Here is a 25,637-nt window from a genome sequence, read left to right as displayed (position 1 = left end):
TTACACCGGAATGCTGTAGCCAGACTTTGTTGCTGCAGACACACACACACACACACACAAAAGGTCTTCTCTTGTTATTTACATCACTGAAAGCAGAGTGAGGTCCCCAGAGAAATGGGCGGTGGTATCTCCTGGAATCTCTAATTAGATTACTTTCTATTGCATGTCAAGCCTTGTTACCTTTACCTCAGAGAGATTAGAGACAAAAGCCAGGGTGTGTGATACTGTACCAGATTGCCCACACAACAATGTACATTCGTGGTCACGATGAACTGAGGTTGCATCCTAGATGCGCTGCCATTTTAAGGATTAGCAAATTAAATGGAGTATCTTGTCTAGTTTTTTTTTCTTCATGTCCCGCCTTTATTCTCATTCCAGAAGCCCCGCCCATGTTGTTAATTGTTGGTGGATCAGTTGGCGGCGGCTGTGTCCTGCTCATTTGCGTCATCACGCTGGTCTCCATCTGCTGCAGGCACACTGGCAAAGGTGAGCTCAACGGTCAGTATGGGAAAGACGGCTCGCTCCAAATTTTTCCAAATCACACCATATTCCATCTCAAGTGGCGTTAGATAACATCCTCTACGCTTCATTTCTTTCAGGCAAAAGATGTACCCGACTGTCCAAGAGTGACATCAGAGTTCAAATTGTTCACAGTGATCACAACGCCACACGTGGCAATGATGACGAGGAGGATGTCAAAGAGCCCATGGTAAAACCTTTGTCACCCGTTCGAGACACAGTAACGCCATTCATAGCGAACATCACATCCTGTAACAGAGTCTTCTTGTTCTGATCCAAGTCGGGTCTTGTTCGCTGTATTTATCCATCAAAATATGCGTGGTCTTCCCTCAGGCTCCAAATAGTAGCGAGTCTCCCGGGACATCTCGCACAGAACACAGTGATCTCTTGGAAGAGGAGGAGGACGAGCGATCGGACAACAAGGTAAACACTCACTTGAAAAAGACTGCCAAATAGCAAGAATTGATCATTTCATTTTCGTTATCTCAAGTTTGTGATGTACTCCAAAAGACACTCACCTCTCTATGCACTCAAGGATCCCACCAATGGCTACTACAATGTGCGCGGCCACGAAGATCGCCACATACGCGGCGGTGGCTTCTCAGAGTACGCCACAAACCCACGGCCCGTCTACACCCCATCGCAGCTGCCCTCCCCAAGCCCAATGTACGGCCAACATGGCACCCAACCGCGTGTCTACGACTTTGCCCACCGATACGCGACCAACACACTGACCCAGTCCACGTACGAGCAACAAGCCGCCCAACAGCAGCCGTCTCAACCGGCCACCATTTATCCCGCTGAGCCCGTCTACGGCGGCTCCGCTTACCTGCCCGCAACCTACGGCCGCGCCTTCACCAGCTACGTCAAACCAGCCTCTTATGAGAAAGTGGACGCCTACGACCAGTCGGACGAGGCCAGCAAGGTGTCCAGCTCGTCCCGCTTCTCTTACGCCTCATCGCAAATGTCCTCCCAGCAGTCGGACTACGGCCGACCGTCACAACGTATGCAGACGCATGTTTGAATTAGACAAGGGGCATTGGAAATCAAAAGAACCGATGAGTCGTCAACTACGTCGTTGCACCGTGCACATGGGGGAGAACTAACATGAACAGAGACTGTCAAATTGGACAAGTATTAAGCGGAAGTCACTTCAAGGCGTTGGCGTGGCCAATGGAGGTGTTACGATCTCAACAAAGCCGGAGATTTCAGCGTCGTTCAAGTTCAACAACTAAATTCAACAGTGATACATCACCAAGTTTATGTCTGCATGATTGACCACACGTGAGCCAAACACGTGTTGGTACTCGATCGGTGGACTCGGAAAAAAAGAAAACTTGACGAAGCGGCATTCAAGTTTACTACTCACGTCAACGCCAAAATGTGAAACAGCAGCAATGAAGTTCTCACCGCTTAAAATGGACCTGAAACAACCCGCCATCAATTGTTTTTTGCTGTTTTGGTTTGGCATGCGAAAGGAATTCTCAGCACATTTGTGTGTCGATTACCAACAAAAGACTGGGCTAGCCACAGGAACAAATGAACCTGCCCAATTTGGGAATACTTTGGCCTGACCTTGACCCTCGAAAACAACCGGACCACAAAGTGTGAATCTTAGCCTTGTTTTCCATGAAGAATGAGATGGTAACCGTATGTTTTAAAAGAAGGCAAATGCAAAGGCCATAAAAACCCAAAGATTGTGAGCATTTTACAGGGTTGGGGTCCCAGTACTCATTCCTTGCCCCGGTACGGTTTTCTCCAGTGTTTTGTGATTGCGGAGGAACAGAGCAAAGTAGGGTACTGTATTATACCGGAACAATCAAATGTGATCGTTTGTAAGTAACTTGGTGGCAATCTTGAACTTGAACTGAACTTGAATGCCACGTCAGGTGGGGCAACATGTCGTCACTCGTCAGATGGACGGTTTACATCGAACTCAAATGGTCTCAAAAATGTTTACAAGAAACAGTACTACCCTGCAAATATCTGTACAAATGGCCTAAGCCCATGTTTTCTCTCTGTTGCATGCAAATGATGTGTCTAGTGAAAACCTTCCGCGTTTGGAGTCATGTCCATTTCACGTTTGAGACCTTTGTTTCTGCACCTGGCTCAGTTGCATTCTACCTTGTGGATGTTTCCGTGTATGATGCCTGTACTGCCATTTGACGCTTGTTTCCAGGCAGCCTGACGAGAACAAGTAAATAGTGGAGGCAAAAAATCATCGCTTGTCTTTATTTTTCTATTTTATATAAGCCTTAATGTACAGCGTGTACGCTGCTCTATTGTAAAATATCTTTATACATATAATATGTTATCAGTCTTGGTTGATTTATTTGGAGACACATTTTCTTGCTTTAAATTACCAATCATTGAAAGCTTCTTTTTTTTTCTCGCTATTTTTTAATCAACTAATTGCCATTTGCTTGTTCATTCTTTTAATGTATCAAGAATTTGATTTGCTCAAATAAGCTACCATTGCTTGTATCTTTGTACACATATTTATATTTAAATAAAACCATTTCCGATAAAGTCAGCTTTCTGCGTGGAATTTTGAGCAGCTCCATTGACAAGCAAAGCTTCCCAAGTAGCAAAAATGATGAATACATAAATTAGCAGCGCTATGTTGATTTTCCTATTCCCCCAGTGGTGCTCGGCTTTTAATGAAGACAGATGCCATCGTATAAACCCCGCTGAATGTATACGCTCCTCCCGGAACACGGCATGCCCCATCTCGTGGTCTAATTGAACAAAGCTGTGACAAAAAGCAGGTATTATTGACAATGTGAGTTTGTGCTGTCACCTGTGTTCCCCCCAGGGAGGCACACGGTTCGCCACAGGGACGTGAGAAACATGCTCATTAGCTCAGGACCATGTCTCACAAAAGATATGCGTTTGTTATGCACAACAAAACAAACGAGGGAGGCCGTGACCCGGTCAAACGCAAATCAAAGAGGAAATTCAATGAGGAATTGGGGAGAGGGGGAAACACAATCAAAATGGTTTATTGTTGTTACTTTTTCCATGTAGAACAAAAAACAAGGAATGGTGTAAATGGCCTCTCAATGTACATTTGTCTGTAGTAAACAGCATTATTTCTTAAATTTCCGAAATATTTCACTTTTTAATAAATAAATTAAAAACTCTGGCTCCTTACGCTAAAATTTCCATCAAACGAAAGTCATTTTGTAAAACAAACCATGAGTCAAATTTTACGTTACAAAAAGTGTGTCATAATTGTGGACCAACAACAGAGCCCACCACATCCAGCAGAATAATTTTATCCTTGGCTAAATGGAAATGAATATGTAGCATGGTGATTTTCCAGCACTTTCGTGGGCTTTTACATGGGTGGATAGATTTGACCTCTCATAGCCAAATATTGATTATGAAGGCATGTTGATAGTCTGCTTTTCCAAGGGTTTTTTTGCAACTTTAGACATTGCGCCCCCGCACCCCCAAAAAGATTATTTAAAAAATATCTACATTGGTGTGAAGGCTATAAACAAGCATTGTGGATTCCTATTTGTTAGCTAAATCCTCAAATCACGTAATAATAAAAAAATTAAAAAGCTCTTCAAAAACAGTATTTTTGGGGTGTGTCAGTGTGAAAACATTGGCAAAATGCAGACAAGACGCATCTTTTATCTTTGGATCAGTATCTTTGTTCGATGATATTTTAATCTGTAAACAATGATAAGACACATAGGTTGATTACAATCGCGAATGTGAGTCAATGTGGCTAATGTGTGTATCATTGTTGGGGAGGGAGGAGGAGTAAAACTACAATAAAGCGCTTGGAGTCATTCATGTGAGGGTCTGGGTCCATGCAATAACTCCTCAGCATGCTGCTAAAAAAACCCAAAAACAAATAAAGTCGGGAATGTTCCGTCTCCACGTCCTTTAGCCCGAGCTTCACAGCACACCATCTCTTTCCTGTTCCACACATGATCAAACACCAGTCTCCATTTTGATCCATTCTCTCAGTTTGGTGACACGAGTGTAGACACCGGGTTTGTTACGGCGAGCGCAGCCCTCGCCCCAGCTCACTATCCCGGCCTGGAACCACTTCCCACTCTCCTCAAAACACACCAGGGGGCCCCCGGAGTCTCCCTGGTGAGCGGGGGGGGGGGGGGGGGGGGCGGGGGGGGGGGTCATAAAAGAAGGGTTACGAGTTTGCCGCTGGCGGTGTCAGCATTCACAGGGGTGTGAAGAACATCTCTCTATTTGCTTCCTCTCACCTGACATGCATCAATTCCTCCAGTTAAGAATCCGCTGCAGAGCATCCGGGAGGTCACCTGGCCCTCCGTGACGACATTGCACACGGAGTCGTTGATGATTTTCACCGACGCCTTCTGTAGGAGCTGCGCCTTTTGACCTGAGAAAACAGGACAAAGGGGTCAGCGCTCCACAATGTTCGCGGCTGAAATCAAAGGTGTTAATGGGCCGGATTAGTGTTAGCTAATGAAGGTTTAAGAGGCTTCCCGCAGGAAGCGGCACTCGTCTTGATGTATGGATATGGCGAAAGGCTTAATGGAATAGAGCAGATTAGGAAAAAAGATGAGAGGGAAGAGAGGCAGGAGAGAAGCATGCCACGATGTGAGGGAGAACATTAAAGGAAAGCAAGAGGAGGGGATGAAATGGAAGAGATAAAATGAGGAAGCGCAGAATGATGGAAGATGAAGGGCTGACATGAATAGATCGTTGCGAGAGTCATGGGGGAGGAGTGCAATGTCTTGATTTTGATGAGCGTTGGATATGCAAAGTGGTGAAACACGCACCTCGTACTACGGAGTGGGTCACCCATAATTGGGGAATAATAGTTGAAATGCACTGAATGGGTATAATAATTTCCCATCGTAAAAAAAGAGCAGGACTAAAGAAGTAAGCAGAACATCCAATGAATGCGGAATACCTCCTTCTCGTAGCGCACCCCAACCCGTGACCGTGCAGGACATGCCTGCGGGGAAGACATGGGAGGGAGCGGGTAGGCAGATGGGTTGGATGGTATTACTCAATTCCAGAGGCTCGTTGAGCTCCAGCAGGGCAATGTCATAGTCAAAGGTCATCTGGTTATAATCCGGGTGGCTGATGATCCTCTTCACAGAGCGGCGCTGGCCATCATCAGGCCTATATTGGTCCTGCATGCCGCTGTACGTTTGCCAGTTGGCCTCAACGTGATTTCTGTTTCAGCAAAGGGGTCGCAAAGGTTATGTAACTGCATCAAAGCTGGACAATGATGGAATACTTTGTGAAATAAAGAAATTTAAGTCAACGTTATTAGTCTTCACAAGGTGCAATTTACATTCTTTGTTTAGTTGCACTGTCTACGCTCCTTATGATGATGTATTGCAAAGGAACAGCTATTAAGTGATTCTCATTTGCAATCTTGTGAATACTTTAGTGAAAGAATGTTGTTCTATTTTGCAAATATCAATATGTCGTGGAAATCTGCAGAAACGGTCAACTTCCTGCTCAATTACGTTGAAGTGCCTCAAGTGGTCCAGCATGGATAGTGCTCCACCTACAGGCCACTATGATGAGTGCAGCTCTGTCCTTGCCCAAAATGAGATGTAAATGTAGGGCTCCCCCGCAAGGTTTTTCCGAATTAACTGTACCATCAGGGGCTTTTTCAGACTTTAAAATTAGTGTAATATGTCCTCTGTTGTGCATAGTTCAAGTTTTTTTCCCCCATCAAAAAGGGTGCATAATGAGATCTGATCAAATTCCAAATATACGATGAATAATAAAAGAAGATAACAGTGTGCACAAGAGATTCCCGTTTATACATCAAGCATATTTATATATTGTCTTTCAGCTATTACTCACGCTTGGTCGGAGGTCACAAAGCAATGGGCAGCTGAAAGGAGCCACTTTTCCGAGATGATGGAGGCCCCACAAACGTGACCGTAGGTCATAAAGTGCAGGCTGACCTGCCAGGGCCATTCTCCCAGCTCTGCATTTTGGCCTCCTACGATCCGATTCAGTTTATACGGCCGGGTGCCACAATCTGGTAACGTGAGGGGAAAGGAAGTGAGCTGATGATGAAAAATGAGATAAGATGCCTTCGAGCTATTCTGTCTGTGAGGATAAAATAAAAGGCAGAATGTCACATTATGTGATCAAAAATTAGGAACATACACCAGCCATACCCTAAGGCTAAATCTGAATTAAGAAATTATCCAGATAAAAGCTGCGTTCAAAGAATTAAAAAAATAAAGCAGTCAATGCCTAGGGCTTCTTTTTTTTTTTTAAGCGGTGAAATGCACAGCCCAACACTGATTTTTTCATAATCTCCTTCAAATGACAATGGGGAGATTAAAGCCACTTGCAGATGAATACAGAATGGGGCAACGGGAAATAAAGATCAAGACAACTACTTACTACAGCCGGCTTCATCCGAGAGATCGGCGCAGTCGTCGACGCGGTCACATTCAGCGTTGACTTTATTGACGCAGTCGCCACTCTTACACTTGAAGCTGAACTGAGAGCAGATACCGGGAGCTGCGACGGTCGGGTGAGGACAAGCAGCAGCCCAGAACAAAACACGTTCACTATTCAAATCGACCGCTAACTCCAACCAAAACAACATTGCGCAATCAGTGAGACTTCAAAGTGAGCCTTAAATGCATGATGCATTGAGATGGAGGAGAGTTCATTGATTAGCTGTATTGACCCGGCTCGAGGTCTCATATCCTGCTTTATTCACAGAAGTGAAACTAAGCAAAAGTCAAGAGTGGCCGACGGGAACAAAAACAATCTCCATAGTGAGACACAAACATGGAAGGAAGATTTTAAGGCGGCTGCTTTGTAAAGCCTAAACCGCCACTCCACTGTGGATGAAGCACTCAATGGCTGGCGTAACATGCTTAGAATTCACTCTGCTGTGGATTTTCAAAAGCATGACTGAGCTGGAAGAGAATAAGCGGCAGCGCTTACAGGTTTTACACGAGGCCTCGTCACTGCCGTCCTCGCAGTCTGTCCGGGTGTCGCACACGACATCCTGTGGCATACACGTTCCATCCCCGCAGCGCCACTCGTTCTCCTCGCAACCTGTATGTAAATGGGGAAGACATTAGAAATACCATGGAAGAGGGCAAAAATGAATACAAACAAAAACAAAACCTCGTTTTGGTTGACTTACTACAACTTTGCTCGTCGCTGCCATCCCCGCAGTCATTAACGCGATCGCAAACCCACAGTTTAGGTTTGCACAAACCATTGCCGCAATTAAACTGGTCCTTGTCACACTCTGTAAAGGGAAACGCAGAGTCACATTTTAAAGTATACGAGGAAGGAAAAGGAAAGTCTGCGTTTCAGGCCGAAATGGCTCACAATATACATTCTGACACACACTGAAGCTTTTAACAACAGAATTAGTGGAACATTAGCTTCTCTGCTGAACTCAACTTTATTTATAGAACGCTTTAAAACAACCATTGCTGCATACAAATTGCTGTACATGGAGTAAAGTAAAATTCTCTTGGTGGTTGGCACACATTTGGAAGGCCAGGAAACAGATCTGAACACGCTATCGGGAAAGACCACTGAATATTTAGAAACAAAATAAACTAGTATTCCATGTCTAGCATTTGGTTTAAAAAGAAGCGCGTCTTCATTTTTTGTGCCGGGCCAAGTCAAGTTTGCCGCATTTGGGAATTTAGCAGAACGCCCACTGACAATTTTGTGAAGGGAAGTAGACATTAGATAAGATAAAAGGTAAGTCTAAGATGTGGCACGGGTGGTATAAAGGGATTTTGGAGGATTTAATCGAGGCATAGACGGAGATTCATGAACACATGGCTGTAACGGGAGCCTAAAAGGTACGAAATCCTAAACGACTTCAGAGATTGCACATTCATGAGACAGGTGATTGTTTAAAGAGGAAACATACTGCACTTCATCTCGTCGCTCATGTCACCGCAGTCGTTCCAGCCATCACACTTGAGCTCTCTGGCGATGCAAATACCGGATGCGCAGGAAAACATGTTGGGGCAAGCTGGAACAGAACAAAAGGACAACTGAAAACAAAAACAGGATTGACGCTGTATGTTTTCACCTGTTCTGTTGCCACTTCTCGTCCTCATTGATTAATGCAATTATATATCCATTTGTGAAGCTGACATCAAGGGTAAAGGGCTTTCTATCGGAGTGCTCCTGAGTGACAACGCAAAAGTAAAATAAAAATAAAGAAAGCTGGACCCAGTAAACAATGACGATTAGTACTGCTGGAAGTTCAGTGAAGCACTGTCTAACCCTTAACCAACTCGCAGCTCCGTTTGACAGTCAGGCGGCCACCTCACTGCCACCCTATAACGGAAGGATTTTGTCTCGTGTGTCCGGAAAGTGCGATGAAGATCTCACGCTCAAGAGACTTTTAACTCACGGTTTCCAGGATCGTAGGCATTGTATTCAGCACTGAAGCCTTTGTCGGTGTACGACTCGTCAGAGTGGAAGATCACATCCAAGGTATTCGTGGTGCTGGTGAGGGCCAAAGAGGACAGCTCACCACAATACCTGATGCAAAAAGCCAATGATCATGTTTCTGAAAGAAACTTTTGGAGGATGAATTAGTAACACTCAAAGGTCCCGTTCATTAGGTACTGCACAACCAACAGGACAAGAAAACTGATGTCAACTCTTCACCCATGATGTTGATTTAACAACTTTTATTAGTGTGTTTGTAGGACAGGCGGTGCAGAACTGCACTGCATCATACGTATTATTTAGATTCTCATAGTTAAATTAAGTAACTAAATGTTTCGATACCCCCACCACCAATGAAAGTCTGCCTGCATTGGAGGCAAGTATGCTTTGTGCACATCCAATCCAGCAGGGGCGTCGCCGCTTGTTATGCATGGCCGTTGATCTCCCACCACGTCATTTAAGGAATATAGGACTGGAATGGTATTGCTCAAAACAAACACGATTTTTTTTTTAATCAAGCAAGCCAGGCATACAAGATCAGTCCTGCCTAACAATGACAGAGCGCCTCAATATGCTGAGTACTGCATTTTTGAGACAACCCTGACCGCATTTTACATGTTAGATTGTGCAACGTAACTAATGTTGTGTCCAGTGAGCGCATATTTACATTAGACTCATTAAACAATGTACAGGAGTGGGTTGAATCGTACTTTTTGCCCATAACTTCCACATAATCTTTGTGACACACACGGACGTCCACCCCGGGCTCTTTCATTCGGAACAGGTTGAACTTCACACGCACCTTTTGCCCAGCGGAGACCTAGATCACAGACAGAAGTGTGTGCGTCATTACAAGCCTAACCACTGCAAGTGTGCCAACATATACACATACGGGCACACATGCACATGCACACACAAGGACATGTAGCTGTAACACTTGTAAGTGCATACAAGCTGCAGCTCAGCTCCATCTGCGGCAGCCTGACACATGAAGACAGAGGGGAAACTGAACAGCTTGGCTTCTATAATGCTGCCTCAGCGCTCCTCTTATGGCAGACTGATGGAGGGGGAGGAAACGGCACAGGGCGTTTCACATAAGGGAGGAGGGGGAGGTAATTGTTGCAAACCTTTATAGTCCACTTGCAGTCCACAGCGGGAGGATAGAAACTAGGGTAGAGAGGGGAGGTGAAGACTCCCGAGCTTGCAGTGAGGACGCCGCCACAGGTGCTCACTGAAAAACAATGCATCACACGTTTAATCTCACATCAGCAAGGACATAGACTGCTGTAGGTGGCACAATTTGTGTACTTGCCTTCAAGTTTAGGGATGGCTTTGTAAACCGCCTGAAAGCCTGGCCGCTGCGTTTCACTGTCAGTAATCAGGTTGATGAGCATGATGTTACCAGACGACACTACCTCCAGAGGATTGGAGGGGGGTCTGTGACCACACTTCCTGGGGGACGTAATACAGACAATATGCGATAATCCGTGTATTCTTTGCCTCTAATTATCCTACACTGTGAAATAACACATAACATAATATATACAGTGGCTATAAAAAGTCTGTGCAAATGCCTGCTTTTTGTGATATAAAAAGACGACGCCAGAGAATTTAAAAACGTCGTCTCTCATTAATGTGAACTATAACGTCTTTTTTGTTGTTGTTGTTTATTTATTTTTTTTTAAGGACAGAGGTAAAATTCAAGTGTGCACATTTTATAAATGTGGGCAATCACACTCAAACGCATGTTAAATGGGAGTGGGCACCCATCTGCCACCATTTAAAGTGACACTGGTTAACCCCAAATAAATATCAGTTGCCCTTGAATTCGGTCGCTGAGGTAACAAGGGTTGAATGTGTGGCCATAAAGTCCCAAAGTTATATTTGGCACAAACAAAGCACTGCTCATCACCAAAAGAAGACCAATGCCAAGAGTGAAGCATAGCGGTGGCAGCATCCTGCTTTGGGTCTATTTAATGATCTCACAAAAACCTGGCATGTGAGGGGTTTTGTAGATTTTTTTTGTCTGCGGCCACTGTACTTGTTATTTTGTGTGATGTAAAATTATATTGTGTTGAGAAACGTTTTGCGATTTTTGCACCCAGGTTTTGCTACACACTACACACTGAAAGACGAATTTCAATAGGTGGGGAAAGGTGTGCTAGGACAAATCGAGGGACTTGCATTAAGCTTTGAGTCATTTCACTCTAAACATCAATGTCACAAACAAGATTGAAATGATTTAATTTGAAAATAAATCAATAAATAAGCTCGGCGAGTAGGAGAAAGATAAATAAGGAGAGATGAGATTGCTTTGGAGGAGATTCAAAGTCAAACGGGGAGGAGGGGTATCAAAAGTTTTCAGAGAGGTGCATGCGTGAGAGAATGAGAGCAACCCGACACATGTATCCCAGTCAAATAACATCTTTAAAGACTGTTATGCTATGGCTCTCATAAAGCTCCCCGTCACCTTGGATAAAACTGTTGGGATTTCGAAAATGTTATCCACCACGTTGGGTGCACAATCGTTGTTCTGCAGTGGATTCTCAATGAGGGGTTGCCTCCAGTTCCAGCTAGTGTTACCTTCAAGGGCCTTTAGTTTTGAATATGGAATCCTTCCCCCCACAGACGAAGGGCAATTACACACAGCAGTGTGGCACGATTAAGGTTGGCACCTTTCATAGATTTGAAAGTAAAGGTCTTTTGGGGCTCAACTCAATTTCACTGAGGTCGAGAAAGTTCACAATAAATGCAGCGCTAAAGGCCCCAGGGCCAGATAGGCGCGGGGAGGGGGGGGGGGGGGGGGGGGGTTGAGGGGGGCTGTTGTACTCACAAATACGGAGAAAGGAATGAAGTGGAACATATTTTCGGCCCACATCAAAACCTCTCTCATCGCTAAACCCCTGTGCAACATTTCAGTCAAACATAAACTGATTCCTTGCGGTTGGCCGTCGGGAACGCTGTCGGACTACACTTCCTCTCTGTCTGATCTTCAAGGATAAATAAATTAGACTAACATTGGTTGAGCCCTATTAAACAAATCCCGCTCCAAGAGCTTTAAGTTCAAACGAGAGTGTGATTTATGTCAAAGTGATGGACTGATGCTGTTTTGGAGTAAAATGAGTCTGTTTAATGTCTCTTCGGGGAGGCAGCTACGCACAGAACGCACCTAATGACAAACCTTAATCCGTCAAACTTTGAAGTTTATGTGGCGTTGCGCACATCATATCCATCTTATTAGTGCAAGGGAATTCTGTCACTCACTCTGTGATCGCCTGAGAATCATCGGGACTCAAGGAATCAAAAATGGAGACAAAGTCGTCGGAGCAGTCGTCCTCCACATGGAAGAAAGGAAACGCGATGGAGATCACGTTTGTGGCCGAGGCTCGGATTTGCCACTGACAGCGAGACTTCGGGGGGTAGCTGCTGGGGTATCCCGGAGATGAAAACTCGGAGGCCGTCTCTTCAGCCTCCAAACGGAAGAAACATTCACCTGGAAATGGCACATTGATTAAATGACCTTTCCTACTCCCCGTCACACCTGTACGACCTAAACAGATCCAATACAAGCATATAGAAAACAATTCTGCCTTTACAAAGACAACAAGAACAGAGAGCAGACGAACAAAAGTCATTTAGTAACTGCGGTACAACCAGAGCCGTGTGCTAGATGCTTTATCGTCTTATCCGCACAACTCTAAGTGAGCTCTTCTGATGTAAATGTGCTCGAGCAATTTAACAGCTAAAATGAGGCAAAGTTTTCTTCAAAAAGGAATATGACTTAAGACCCTGAATGCTGTAAGCACAACACGTTACAACCGAATGGTGGTGTCAGATACGGTACCTGCACCTGAATATTTTCAAACCGGATTTTTTTATCATAGTTAACTGGGAAGGATGCAATCTGGATTCAATCCAGAGGTTAAAAAAAGGGTTTGCTGGGGGGGGGGGGGGGGGGGGGGCGAAAGAAGAAGAAAATCCTTCGTCTTTGGTATATTAGAAACATGTCCATGGAGAAATCAGAAAGTTGCAAATGAATAAAATGAAAAAGATGGCTACAAAAGATTGACAAAAAGACAAACGTGGATTTAAATCATAACCTCCTAGGTAGAGGAAATAATGTTGCATTTTGACTGCCACTGTTAATGTACTTCTTAGTAATACTTCAACTGTCACTTTAATGTGAGGTGAAATACTGCTGACGGTGTCAACCATGCCGAAGCATTCTAATTGTTGGAAAGGCAGACATTACGAAACAGCTCTTGCTTTTATCGATTCATTCAAATGTATTTCTCACGTATTTATTTGTAATCTTTTTTGCGGCTTCTGTAATTCAAAGGGTATTCCTGCTGAAGTGCAACTTTCTGGGGAAGTGAACTGACAAATAGTCAAAGAATGATGATTCTCAGGAATAATTGCGCTAAAAGTGAGGGAGCGCAATCATGAATAAATGTATCTGGAAATCCACGCATGGTCCATGGATACCGGATCGATTCTGACTCGGGTTTGAAGAAAGAAAACATTTCCAATCTGGGCCATACTGAGACACAAAAATGACATCCATGAGGGACTGAAATTGGACCGACTACTCACGAGCTCGGGGGTTCCTGGCCATGCGGGGGTCAGTGACTGGAGGCAGACAGAAGAGAAGGGAGAGTGTTAGAACTACAAAGAAATGCCAGAATATGCGAGTGACGCTGGGAGGCAACTAGATCTTGATGTAGAGCTCTTAAATATTTAGCCGTGCACATTTTCTGTTCCACTTCACCGCCTTCAGGGGGACCGGCGATGCCGTGAAAAGCGCTTTCTGATCCATCTCGCCTTGCCTTAAAGCAGCAAGTCATACATCTCTGCTTAAGGATGGGCGGCAGGGACATCAAATCACACCCACTGAAATCATTTTCAAGAGAGCCGAAGCCCTCAGAGTCACATACTCAGCTCTTGGCTAGTGGCCAGGTTGTGGACAAATGCAATGAGAATACCAGGAAGACAGGATGAAGAATAATGTCCAAACGGGCCATACAGGCCTCAGCTAAAAGCATTAGAGGACCCAAACTGTATGAATGCACAATCTGCAGGTGCGCTACAAGCGGAGCGGTTTGCTAGATGCTTCATCATCTTATCAGCAGAACTCTTAAGTGAGCTCTTCTAATGTAAAGCATACTGCACAGAATAGCAAAACTGATAGGAGATGACAGCGAGCTTATTCAGCTGCGCATTCTCAGTCTTTTATTTCTGCTGACTGCTAGGATCAAATACAGCGGGCGTATACACAGGCTGACATCTTTGTCACAGGGCAGCGTTTCCTATCTAAGTGTAAGCTGCTCCACTGATCACACAAGCCAAGTTTTCATTTTTGTGTGGCTGCTCTAATTTTTTTATTGTCTCATTACACGCAGCCCTAGTAATAAGGTAATAATATCCTTTCGTTCGATAACTATTTCAGAGATGAATACGCTTCAGCCGGGAGCAAGTTGTTTGACTTGAACTGGCGCAATGACGATAGCTTTTCACAAGTCAAATTAACATCTGGTAGAAAATACGTTGCTTCTTTGAAAAGGCGACATATTACGAAGAGAAGCAGGGGTGGAGCTTGTCTCTCTATGGCCACACCTAAACCAAGGGGAAATGATCCCTGTGATTTTTGTGCCAATTGGTACAGCATTCTTTGATGCTTTGACACTGTGCCAGCAGTTAATTTTTAATTATTTTTATTAAATGCATATTTAAAGAACACACGTACAATTGATCTGAATGCAAACTCAAAGTCATTACGCATACACCATGGTATGCAAACAACATGGCTGAGAAGTCAATGGTTATCATAACACCCACATCGCCATATGTGGTTATCTTTTTGTTTGTTCAAAGATGCTGTAGCTGCAGGCTGGATCTTTCATACATGCAGTGAACATGAAATATATTAAAAGACATTGATGATTGGTTCAATAAAAAACAGACAGTCAATGCACATATTTTTTCCAGATTTAAAATTGCATTTTTGTTCGGCTGTGCATGGTCCTATGTAGCCCCCTACGTAATTTAAGGTGCCCACCCCAGGTGCAGCGGGTCATTGTCATGAAAGTGGGTTTGTCAAAATTAATATATCTTCAAAATGTCAAACAGAAAGCCATGCTTACATGTGGCCGTGATTTCAGTGATCTTGATCGGACCGACGTTCCTTGACCTTTGCTGCTCCTTTATTCCATTCTCCAAGGTCTCTGACACCAGCTCCTCAGTGAGCTCAGGCACTTCCTCGAGATCCTTTACTGGCACATCAAACTGGGACCAATAGTAAGCTATCACACCCTCACTGTGGCAAGCAGACAAAAAAAGTGGAGCCATTCAGTACCAAGTTTAAAGGTTTGGGGGCAGGGGGGGGGGTGCACTGATCACTCGGGAAATAAAATCGCCAATACTGAGACAAAACCAACAAACTAAGCAACTGTAATCTCATGCTGATGTTGCTATCGAGCATGAGCTATGGTGAAGACCCACTGTTTTGCAATGCTGCCAAAACAGACAGAAACTAATATCACTTTTATAGTACTAGCTGGTGTGTAGACAAAACAAAGAACTTCCCTTTGGTTGGTATGTGAGGCCTCATAACCCACTAGGGTTAGCACTCAAAGCTAACCCAAGTGGGTTATGAAAGGAATCTTTGAAAGGAAAAGAATTAACATAAAGTACAATAGCATCCTGGAGGCTGTCATGAACTTGGAGTGGCAGAATAGAACTGAAGGGGGAGGGGGGCTGCACCTTCCAGAATATGCAGCTTTGCGTGAATCATTCAACGACAACATATGATTCGCCTTTGTGATGCACCAAACCTCTGCTGCCTGTAGATTCCAGTAAGTCAGTTCAGTAAAATATGCATTCAGATTGACAAAATGTTTCAAAATGTTCTAGAATATGTTTTATAGCCACAAGAAAACGAAAACAGCACATGAATGCTGAGGGATTCTGCAAAAGGGAAAATCAAATTGAATTAGGACTGTAAGCCTGGTTGAAATGCATCTCGCCATTAATTCTGTTTGGTATTGCCCTTTGCAAGATAATTGACAAAGTGCGGGGAAGGAGGGGGTCGTGTTGACTAACGGTCAGCAAAAACAAAAAAAGATTTTAGTCTGTCGATGTGCGTCCCATTACCAAAATGGGCCACGGCCCAGTACTGGTGGTTGGGTACCACTGGATGGGCAAAAGGTGTGCCATGACATCTGAGGTGTGTCCGAAAAGGTCCAAGGTTGGTGTCAGAGGGATATTTTACACCGAAACTACAGGTTTTCCCCTGGAGTCTAAGGCACTTTCCCAGCCTTCTCTGCCACGCTGTGCATGAAGCACTTCTGGAAGCATTCTACCAGGTTCCTCGACAGTTCCTGTTATTCACACCCATTTTAATGTTTGCTATATCTAAAAAATGGGCCTTGATGACCTATTTGAATGAGGGAAGGGAGGAGGGGAGGGATAACAGAGCCAGGTCGGTTGAGTCGGGAGGTTGCTCCAGCGTTCCGAGGAACTGTCAGATGCTCTGGGCATTGTGAGCAGCAACGTTGTCATTGTGACGCACCACGCCACAACTCCCAGCTCTTCTCACGCACTGAATGAAGCAAACGTGACAGTATTTCTCTGAAGACGTGCTGACTGTTCATCTGGTTCAGATTGAAGGGAAAAACTTTTGTAGTTCGGGTTTGAAAAAATATCATTTGTACCACCAGACGTGGACCATCTCTGACCCAACTCATTATTCAATGGTCAATGTTTTTGTTTGTTTGTTTTTAATAACCAATAATGTAGTAAAAGTCTAATTTAGAAAAATAAACTTCAACAACACGTTATTAACTCGCTCATTCGGAACCCAACAGGCCTTTATTTTGTTGCTTAGTTCATAAGCATGATAAAATGAGTGAAAAACATTTTTAGCACCCTGGCTTCACTGTGAGTGCTTGTTTACAGAACATTTAGGCAATAATAACGACCATCGCCATTGCCCGTTATCCCCCAAAAAACAAAAAGTACCTGAATGCTGTGACAACAGACTTTGTGTAGTATGTAGCAAGTAACGGATCCTTCTTCAAGTTTTCTTCCAGCTGTGTAGAGAAAATGTACTTTTCAAGAGCAGATAATGAAGCATTTAGTGTGTGCTTCGCTGAAGACATCTATTTGGATAGAAGGAGTATTTTACAAAATTTGAATGAAAACTCATAACTGTGGAAGTCTCACACTGTGGAAGTCTTGCTTTGAATTGCTGAACGTCAACACGACGGTTACCTCCGTTAGCAAAGGCAAGTAAACTGAGGACGGTAAAATAAGTACTGTACAGTTTGTCTGAATCCATTTTTGTGAGAGGTAAGACTGTTTTTTGTAGTCGTTTAATGTGCCGAAACACATCTGCATACACATAGTAGAGAATATAGGACTGCATCAAGGATTTCTGGGCATTATATATACTCATGCACTCTCGTTCAGTATGCAACATGTGTTCCCCGCGTGTTGGTATAAACCACTGTGCAAAACACATGTTGTACAGCTAGCAGTGGACATGGATACTGTCCCAATTTTTTATTCTGTGTTTGATTATTTTGACATGGAGCACAGTAGAAGCACCGCTCAGGACACTTAATAATAACTTTCGTGGTCGCGGTGGTGTTAATTTGATGAGCTTTCAGTCATTTTAATTACTAATTTACAACCAAAAATAGAATTTGCTGAATCAAATGGAAAAATAGGAAGTAGATGGGTGCCAAAAATTATTATTTGTGGGCCAGATGAAATATTTCACTTTATGTGCAGTGAACTAACATACAGTAAAATAATAATAATAATAATAATAATAATAATAATAACAACAAAAAATAACATACACGTTTTACCTTCTGAAAAAAATTATTGAATTAGTTGAACTTTCCCTCGGTATTGTAATTTTCTGGCACCGTCTCAAAATCAGTCGCCTTTCTACAATACTGGCATATAATACTTCACTGCTACAAATGAACTAGTATGTGCGCCGGCATAAAAATACGTCTCATCATGGCACAAGGGGGCATGCTTGATTATGACCCTCTTTTCATTTTATATATTCACTGAATTTATGACTTTATTACTGCGTTAGTGTAGTTCAGACCAGGGGTGTCAAACTCATTTTTGTCGCGAAGCACGTTGTAGTTACGGTTTGCCTTGGAGGGCCGTTATAAATATTGGGAAACCATATAAATGTTTAATCACCTCCACATATTACATACACAGCGCACAATAAATTGATGAATAACTAGTTTTAAAATCAAAAATCAAGAATAATGACTGTTTTGTGGATTACATATGACAATTTGACAATTTTGGTTCAGACTTTATCAAGCATCGTGAAACTTGACATGCTTGATTTGCTTTTGCGGGCCACATAAAATGATGTGGCGGGCAAGATCAGGCACCCAGGCCTTGACCGACACCTGTGGTTTAGACTACGGCCATTAAGTACAATTTCTGAATTATTGAAATCAGAGGAACGTCACTCGATCGTGAAAAGAGGACCAATGGACGCTCGCTATCACCATTCCTAAAAATTGTTCACTCAAACAACAGAACGAATTTCGTAGATGAGGGTGTGAAAATGTGCACGCCATCTTTCAGCATCAAACTCACAACTGCCTCCAGTTTGACTGCCAGTGCTTCAAATTCAGGGCTGCTTGTGTCTTCCAGCTGCTCTTTGTATTGGACATCAGGCAATTTCATGTGGCCGCTGAACACCAGCACCGAAGGTTTGAGTTGCCGACTTATGGTGGCTTCTTCGGCATCCTTAACTTAAAGGTGAGAAGGCAAAGGAAAGTTTTTGAACCGCACGTCATTTCAAATGTGTTTCTTTTTGAACAAACAAATAAAAAAAAACACCCCAACAATTTTTAAAGATGTGCAGATTGATCTTGAGTTGAGAGGACAGATAACGTGCCGCCTATGTCGAGGGACCGCTAATCAAGACTTCAGCGGGCCTTTCTGTCAGAACTCGGATGTGAAAATGACAGAGAAACTCTTGTTTCTGACTGACTTTTTTTCTCCATCGCATTATTTAAAAGGAGAACGTTGGCGCTGTCACTTGAGCTAAAGCTAATGGGAAATCAAAAACTTCCAAACAAACCCGTGTCGCAGTCTTCTGTCAAAGAGCTTTTCACAGCAAGTATAAACACTGATTCTGATGCAGGCTTTTGTCTGTGTGCAAGCTGACGTTGGCGGAGTAAACACTTCAAACATCTTATTAAATCGTGCAAAGAATATTTTTGATGGATGCAAAAGGAATGTCCTCATGATGTTCATAAAAGCATAGCAGGGTACTTCAAGTCTCGATAAGATGGAATATAATGAGGGAAGCTTTCAACAGCACTCACAAACAAAAAGCCAAATTAGGAAAGCGGCTACAGCGGCAAGGACGAGTACTGCCACTAGAATGCCGATCACAGCCCCGAGCTTCCGCTTGGATGGGGCTTTCTCCTTGCTGGTTAAGAAGTCGATCCGCTCGTGGCGGTCACTGTGGCCCTGAGGGAGGGAAATGAAATATGAGCTTGTTGCATAAAACAAATCAGACTTTAATTAAACCGTTAAGATTAATTCCTGCAGGGAAGTTGTTTGTCTTGACATCGATTGCCACAGGGTAAGGAATAATCACTCTTTTTGGACAGTTTTTACTAATCACAACAACTTTTTATTGTAATAGTCTTTCCATGCAAATAAATATGACATGGAAATTGTGGTTTGAACACATCAAATGAACGAAGCAACCAAATTCTAGTTTTGCCGTTACTTTTACAGTTTTTAAAATGCACCTGCCATCTAGTGGTGAATTAATAGAATGCAATGACCTCAGTTCAAAGCTCGTCCCTTTTGAAGCACGCACACTGCAGTGCCTCAGAGACTGCACATCGCATAAGGTTGCAAGAGCAGCATGCAGCAACAAGCAACATATGAAAGTTTGCAGGACCGGTCCAACTTGTTCAGGATTGTGACAAAAGATCCCACATTCATATACCGGTAGTTGGTAATATGCTTTTAGACAGAATAAAAAATGTGTGTGTGTGTGTGTGTGTGTGTGCATGCGTGTGCGTGTTGTTGCATCTAGATGTCTGGCCAATGTAGTGCTCACTCATGCAGGCGGTGTAATCAACACACAATGAATGCAGCGCCTGAAGGAGATGAGCGAAGAAGCCCGAGCCCCATTAGGGATGGAGAACCGCATTGGTATTAAATCAATTTGTCAGACGCGCTGCCCCTTACGATGGGGGCTCAATTACATGAGTCTCGATGATAACTCACTGCAATTAAGGCCCATTCTTACTCAGCGCTGGCTTCCACACACGCTGTCTAAGTGGAATCTCAAACGGCAATCATGGGCCAGAATGAGAGAAAGCTTTAGAGATGGGGTCAGCAAGTGCTCCAGGGTCTCTCCCTCTATCAGCCCTCCCCTCCATCAATTAATCACGCCTTAATAAAACCATTAAGCAAACTCCATCATGGCCCATTCTTCACTCTGAGAACGAGATAGTATCCCCTTTTTAACGATGTGAAGCATTCTCTTGCTGAACCCTGCAAACGCAGCAGAATCCAGCCACTTTCTTCACAGACGAACCCCCCTTGTTCCTTTTCCCCTGCAACACTCTAGTCTTGGAACTAAGTGTCCACCTTTACAAAATATATATATATATATTAAAATCATTAGGAGTGTGCGGATTCCAAGCAAGGCTGAACAGCGGCATCGTTTCGGGAGTACAGTATCTTCCACCCATCAATCAATTTTCTGTACTGCTCATGCTCATTAGCGTAGTGCTGGAACCTGTGCCAGCTGACTTTGGGCAAGAGGCGAGAAGCTGGGTCAACCCTCAACTGGTCGCCAGCCAATCGCAGCACATATATGGAGGTGGTCACTGTCGGTGGCCAACTTTCCATCTCATGTAGCTTGACAAATCAAAATTCAAACAAATCAACTTCATTCAACTGTCTGAGAAGTGTTGTGAAACTCGACCACTTCTTGACTCCGCGGGAGCCTTAAGGCATTCTGTCACCTCAAGAATGAAAGTCGGTACCTTTCTTTTTTCCTTCCTTTTCAACCAAAACATGTGAAAATAGTTACAGTTGGTTAAGATTTGAGTAGGCCTATATTAAAAATTGAGAGCTGCAATGCTCAGTTGGGAAGGGAGCCCATCAGCCAGGAAGGCAAGTTTACATGCAGATGAAATTTCACCAATTAAACAGTGTAGTCAGATCTTGTTTTTTGTTTGGTTGGTTTTTAAAATTGCATCACTCATGGATCTTAGACCTTTGAAATAGTTGTGAAAAATGATACAACCACATGTCTTAACTTTCATTAAAGCTGCAGTGTGGCTTTAAAATATATATGTATATGTACTGGGTCCTAAAACGATGTAGCAGAAATTATGCATATTACCGAGAAATGTGATGCCACTTATCTCCCTTTTGAAAAAAAGCTTCTGGTTTCTGGAGCAGGAAATTAGGAAATTATCAACAGGTACTTTCTATCCCCATCAGCTGTCTTTCCAAACTGAATAAAAATGTTTCGGACTCACTCAGTAGGGAGACAGGGAGGGGGCTCGGCATATCCTACATTGTGACAGCTCTGATGCTGAAATGCACACTTCCTGGGAAGGTGGGGGTGACAGAAGCTAGGCACTGCAGACTGCAGTAAGGCAGTTATTGTCAACAGGTGACTCGGGACGCAAAAGTGGATCATAGACCCCACTGTCCTTCGAAACCAAAGACCAAATTCTTAAATTAGTAGCAAAATAGCTTTTAATGTTTCGATGGTCATATTTGGGAATGTTGCTGTGCACAGCGAATATTACCCTGAAGCTTGATTAGGGGGCAAAAAAAAAAACTATTGTGAATCTAATCATGGTCCTGACTCAATCTTGTTTTGAAATCGTTCAGCCCTAGTACCAAGTCCCTACATAGAACATACGGAACAATTTTGGGTAAATGTCAAGGAATGTTACTCACTTGTGCTCTAGTCACAAGCTACTCTGAAAACAAGTGTAACTCAGCCTTTGGCTTGCAGACATAGCTAGCAATCTGGTTTTGGCGGTATGTCAAACTCAATTGAAACGTTTAATTGAGTTTAAAAATGTCATATTCTGTGCGAGTGTTTTCAGAGGCTATTTTTTAAACAAGGAAATTATTTGTTGTTCTTAGTTCTTATAAAATTGGTCATGGCTTTGCAACAATAGGAAGGTTAGTTTTGATTGATGAAACATTAATTGAAAAAAAAAATTCATAAGATGTGTCAAGCACTCCTCTTGATGGAGTGCAGCTATGCACCATGTCGATTAGGGTTGCAACTAATAATTTTTAAAATACCGGTAATCAATTCATCTGTCGAATAATAAATGAAGCGATTTAGAAAACTTTTTTAATTTCCACCCCTTCCGTGAAAAAAAGAGGACTTTAAATTGACACACAGAAATGGATGACTCCGTTTCCTGTTGGTCCTTAACTCATCAGAAAATAAGCAACCATATTGGTGTTCGTCATCCAAAGGAAAAGCAAATGTTTCATTTCGATGAACATAATAACTGTGTTGAATGAAGACTGATTTCTTTCTTTTTTACTATTTTATTTACCTTATTTTCTGTCAAATTATTACTGTATATGTTTTATGCTCAAACAACAAACCGAACCAACAAAACACAAAGAGAATCAGTCTGCCTTCACAGAGGATAAAGAAATCTTGAGAATATTTATTGTTGTGAGGCTGAAATTCTGAGGATTTGGACAATTTTAAACTAAACAAGATTTCTCAACAATTAATCACTTATCAAAAATAATCAGAAATTAATTATTTGTCAATTTATCATTGCACCTCAACAGTTTATTAAATACCATTTTTGTACAATGACAATCAAAAGCGAGCATTAACTGTCTTGCAAAGATTTTACTGCTTAGTGCTTTCTACCGCCTTTATTACGGATTCATCTTACTGTTTATTGTGTATGTTAAATCGCTCCATGTACAGCACTTTGTACGCAGCGATGGCTGTTTGAAAGTGCTCTATAAATACTGTTGACTTGACTTGACTCATAAAGCTGCTTATATTGTTTAGGTCTACCTGATGAGGTGGGTAGAGAGTACATCTGTAAACAGCCCAATATTTCAATATTTTACATTCAGTGTTGTATGTTCCTGGTTTATAACAGAAACAAGGGGGAGGGCAAATGAGAATATGCTTGGTGGTCCACTTATGTCATCCTACTGTACCTCAAGAGTGGTTTGTGTTACTCGAGACAAAATGTTCAGATAACAGAAGAGACAAAATGAGCACTACATTTAAAACATCCCTGAAAGATGTAACTGTGTGGAAAGGAGTTATGCAAAACTATTTCCTTGACGCACCGTAAATGTGAGCAGCACTATATATGTAACCATTAATGAGCCTTTGGAGAGAAAACTTCACCTTTGGTCAGTTGTCACCTCTGCTGGTTAAGTATGCACAGTATTAATACTCTGCTGGACATACGAAACAAAAGACTGTGCATATTTCTCAAGTATTTGACTGGGGAATGTTTAAAGTTGAACTCAAATTTGCTACATCAAGTAAAAACACATGTCTGGATTCGAATAAAATAATATTTTAAAATAGCAACGGGCCTGAGAAATGTTAAAATAAGGTACATTCAGTTGGGCTACAATCGAATAATTTCGTATAGCGTCTTGCAAACAGACGTGCTCTAATCCAAATTTTTAAGTGGTGAAATAAAATGACTTAGTGGATGAACAGTTTTTTTTTAAAAACGGGGGCGGGGGTCGTTTAGGGACCACGACTGTGGCTCATTAAGATACGCTGAACGGATGGATGATGAATAAGCACGTCTTGCTTTCAAATAAGTAATTTGCTAGAATTAAGTTTTTAGGTATCATTTATTTCGGTCAAATGTTTTAACGTTTGTGTTATGTCAAGCCTTGACCAGGCCAAGTCCATCAATAATACAACACAACAAGGCAACTCATTGATTGAGTTGCGGCCTGTTTCACTTTTGTGGTATGACCGGTTTAATTTAGCGACATGGCGTGCGTGAATTCTTTAAGAAAACAACAACATAAAAATCAGTTTCGGGATAGTGACTCACGTCGTATCTCGCGGCATACATCCTCGGCGACGCTCCACACCAACAGGAAACAAGCCCCCTTGATCCTCGGGATCCCCCTTTGGTTATAATACAATTTACAAATGACAAAATCAACGTGTGGGTGGTGTTGAAAAGCAGTCAACAAATGAAGTTATGCCCCAGTTAAACTCGACAACAACTTCCGGTGTCGACGCGGTTGAGAAACATTAGAAAAGTTTTTTTCCTGACACACCTATTTCTCACGCCACGCCCACAAATACCTGCAACCGCTGCCGTAGACATATGTACCTAGATGCCTCGTTGAACGCTTTTACCGTAGCTATGATCGGTCCAACATGTTGAATGTGTCACATCTACCTGTCAACAAGTTCAGGTGGCTCCAACGTATGGCCCCAGGGGCCATTTGCGGCCGTGTAATTTTAAGAGGTCCGAAGTATATTATAAAAATTTGACACGGGCCACATGGCTTGTTTACAAAAAAGGGTGGATGTTAACAGAGGGAGAATGACGGGTGAATGATGGGAAAAAATGCAACACTAGTACTAATAAATTGGTTTATATCCTGCAGAGCTTTTTTTTAAAAATGCAAAGAAACAAATACATTTTTATTACTGCAATAATAACATTTATTTTCTTCAAAACATTATGGAGAATAAAGATAAACCATTTTTAAGAGCAAAGTAAGTGACACCTATTCCGACAAACAATTTTTAGTTCCCAGAACATTTGTCACTGAAGCATGTTTGTTTTTTTCATATATATCACAAAAGCCTGGCATTTGAAGAGGGGGTTTGAAGATATTTTACATCCACGGGATGTGCTTTGTCCATTAATCCGTCTACTGAACATTTTACATTAAGAAGCATTCATTCATTTCCTCGTTTTTCCTCACAATTAATTAAAACGCATCTAGGTATTTATATGTGCCGTTTTCATTTATTCAATTAAATAAGTGGTCAGTATGATCTTTTATTTTGCACTCATTTATTTAATTAAACATTTAGGTGATTTATTGCACGCAATATAAGAAATAGATTTGAGCAAAATGAACTTCAACATACGCCATGAGTTATTTCCTGAAATTAAAATCTCTATATTTTGAAAATTATATACCTATCATTTTGTTCAAATAAACAATTTTACGTACTTTAAATGTAACTTGTTTGACCTAAATGACAGCGGCTTGGAGACATCGTCAACTGCATTTGAACATATCAATGCGTGTTCCCTGACGTAATATAAATCCATAACCACTAGATGACGCCCTTTACCAAGTAGAATGTCCGCCCGAGTCTCAAGCTTGTGATAAAGAGCCGCAGAAAGAGGGCTTGGTTCTGTGAGTCCTGGATGATCCACATCCCAGCCACACTGCGACTGGAGAGGCGGTTAGCAGGACGCAGAGACGCAGGAGGTGTCTCAGGAGCATCACTTCGGCTGAGCTTATGTTGGACTCACTCGTTTTACTGTAGCTACTCGGTCGACTAAAACATTCACAAAGGGAGGACAACAAAATGGGACATTCCGCAAATGCAATTTTGCTGGCCGTGCTGTCCTTGTACGCGCGTGGAAACGTCGAGG

General features: G+C 42.6%; 3 protein-coding genes across 5 annotated transcripts in view; 2 read left to right on the top strand and 1 right to left on the bottom strand.

The window, feature by feature from the left end:
* The window catches only part of kirrel3l (kirre like nephrin family adhesion molecule 3, like), a 42,194-nt gene extending 39,146 nt beyond the window's left edge, over positions 1-3,048 (top strand). Inside the window, exons 12-15 of one of the 2 annotated variants that reach the window (XM_052065457.1) lie at positions 379-486; positions 600-709; positions 853-942; positions 1,055-3,048. In XM_052065457.1, the coding sequence (XP_051921417.1) occupies positions 379-486; positions 600-709; positions 853-942; positions 1,055-1,543 (797 nt within the window). In that variant the 3' untranslated portion in view covers positions 1,544-3,048. Of the gene's footprint in view, positions 1-378; positions 499-599; positions 710-852; positions 943-1,054 lie in introns of both variants that reach the window. The other variant, XM_052065456.1, reaches the window with a different exon arrangement.
* Positions 3,049-4,158: 1,110 nt separating this feature from the next.
* st14 (ST14 transmembrane serine protease matriptase) overlaps positions 4,159-25,637 on the bottom strand; it is a 51,696-nt gene continuing 30,217 nt past the window's right edge. The window contains exons 2-20 of one of the 2 annotated variants that reach the window (XM_052065454.1): positions 24,060-24,226; positions 19,317-19,464; positions 18,580-18,737; positions 16,960-17,030; positions 15,084-15,256; positions 13,537-13,572; positions 12,208-12,436; positions 10,252-10,395; positions 10,071-10,170; positions 9,654-9,763; positions 8,903-9,033; positions 8,411-8,515; positions 7,661-7,768; positions 7,456-7,569; positions 6,901-7,020; positions 6,346-6,526; positions 5,432-5,700; positions 4,758-4,894; positions 4,159-4,629 (exon numbers count right to left, since the gene is read on the bottom strand). In XM_052065454.1, the coding sequence (XP_051921414.1) occupies positions 4,468-4,629; positions 4,758-4,894; positions 5,432-5,700; positions 6,346-6,526; positions 6,901-7,020; positions 7,456-7,569; positions 7,661-7,768; positions 8,411-8,515; positions 8,903-9,033; positions 9,654-9,763; positions 10,071-10,170; positions 10,252-10,395; positions 12,208-12,436; positions 13,537-13,572; positions 15,084-15,256; positions 16,960-17,030; positions 18,580-18,737; positions 19,317-19,464; positions 24,060-24,080 (2,517 nt within the window). In that variant the 5' untranslated portion in view covers positions 24,081-24,226 and the 3' untranslated portion in view covers positions 4,159-4,467. Of the gene's footprint in view, positions 4,630-4,757; positions 4,895-5,431; positions 5,701-6,345; positions 6,527-6,900; positions 7,021-7,455; positions 7,570-7,660; positions 7,769-8,410; positions 8,516-8,902; positions 9,034-9,653; positions 9,764-10,070; positions 10,171-10,251; positions 10,396-12,207; positions 12,437-13,536; positions 13,573-15,083; positions 15,257-16,959; positions 17,031-18,579; positions 18,738-19,316; positions 19,465-24,059; positions 24,300-25,637 lie in introns of those variants that run through there. The other variant, XM_052065453.1, reaches the window with a different exon arrangement.
* aplp1 (amyloid beta (A4) precursor-like protein 1) overlaps positions 25,391-25,637 on the top strand; it is a 37,452-nt gene continuing 37,205 nt past the window's right edge. Inside the window, exon 1 of the mRNA XM_052065571.1 lies at positions 25,391-25,636. Coding sequence (XP_051921531.1) covers positions 25,571-25,636 — 66 coding nt within the window. The 5' untranslated portion in view covers positions 25,391-25,570. The remainder of the gene's footprint in view (position 25,637) is intronic.

Source organism: Hippocampus zosterae, chromosome 5, assembly GCF_025434085.1.
Source record: "Hippocampus zosterae strain Florida chromosome 5, ASM2543408v3, whole genome shotgun sequence".
In the NCBI taxonomy this organism is placed as follows: Eukaryota; Metazoa; Chordata; class Actinopteri; order Syngnathiformes; family Syngnathidae; genus Hippocampus; species Hippocampus zosterae.
This window is presented reverse-complemented; position numbering and strand designations above follow the sequence as displayed.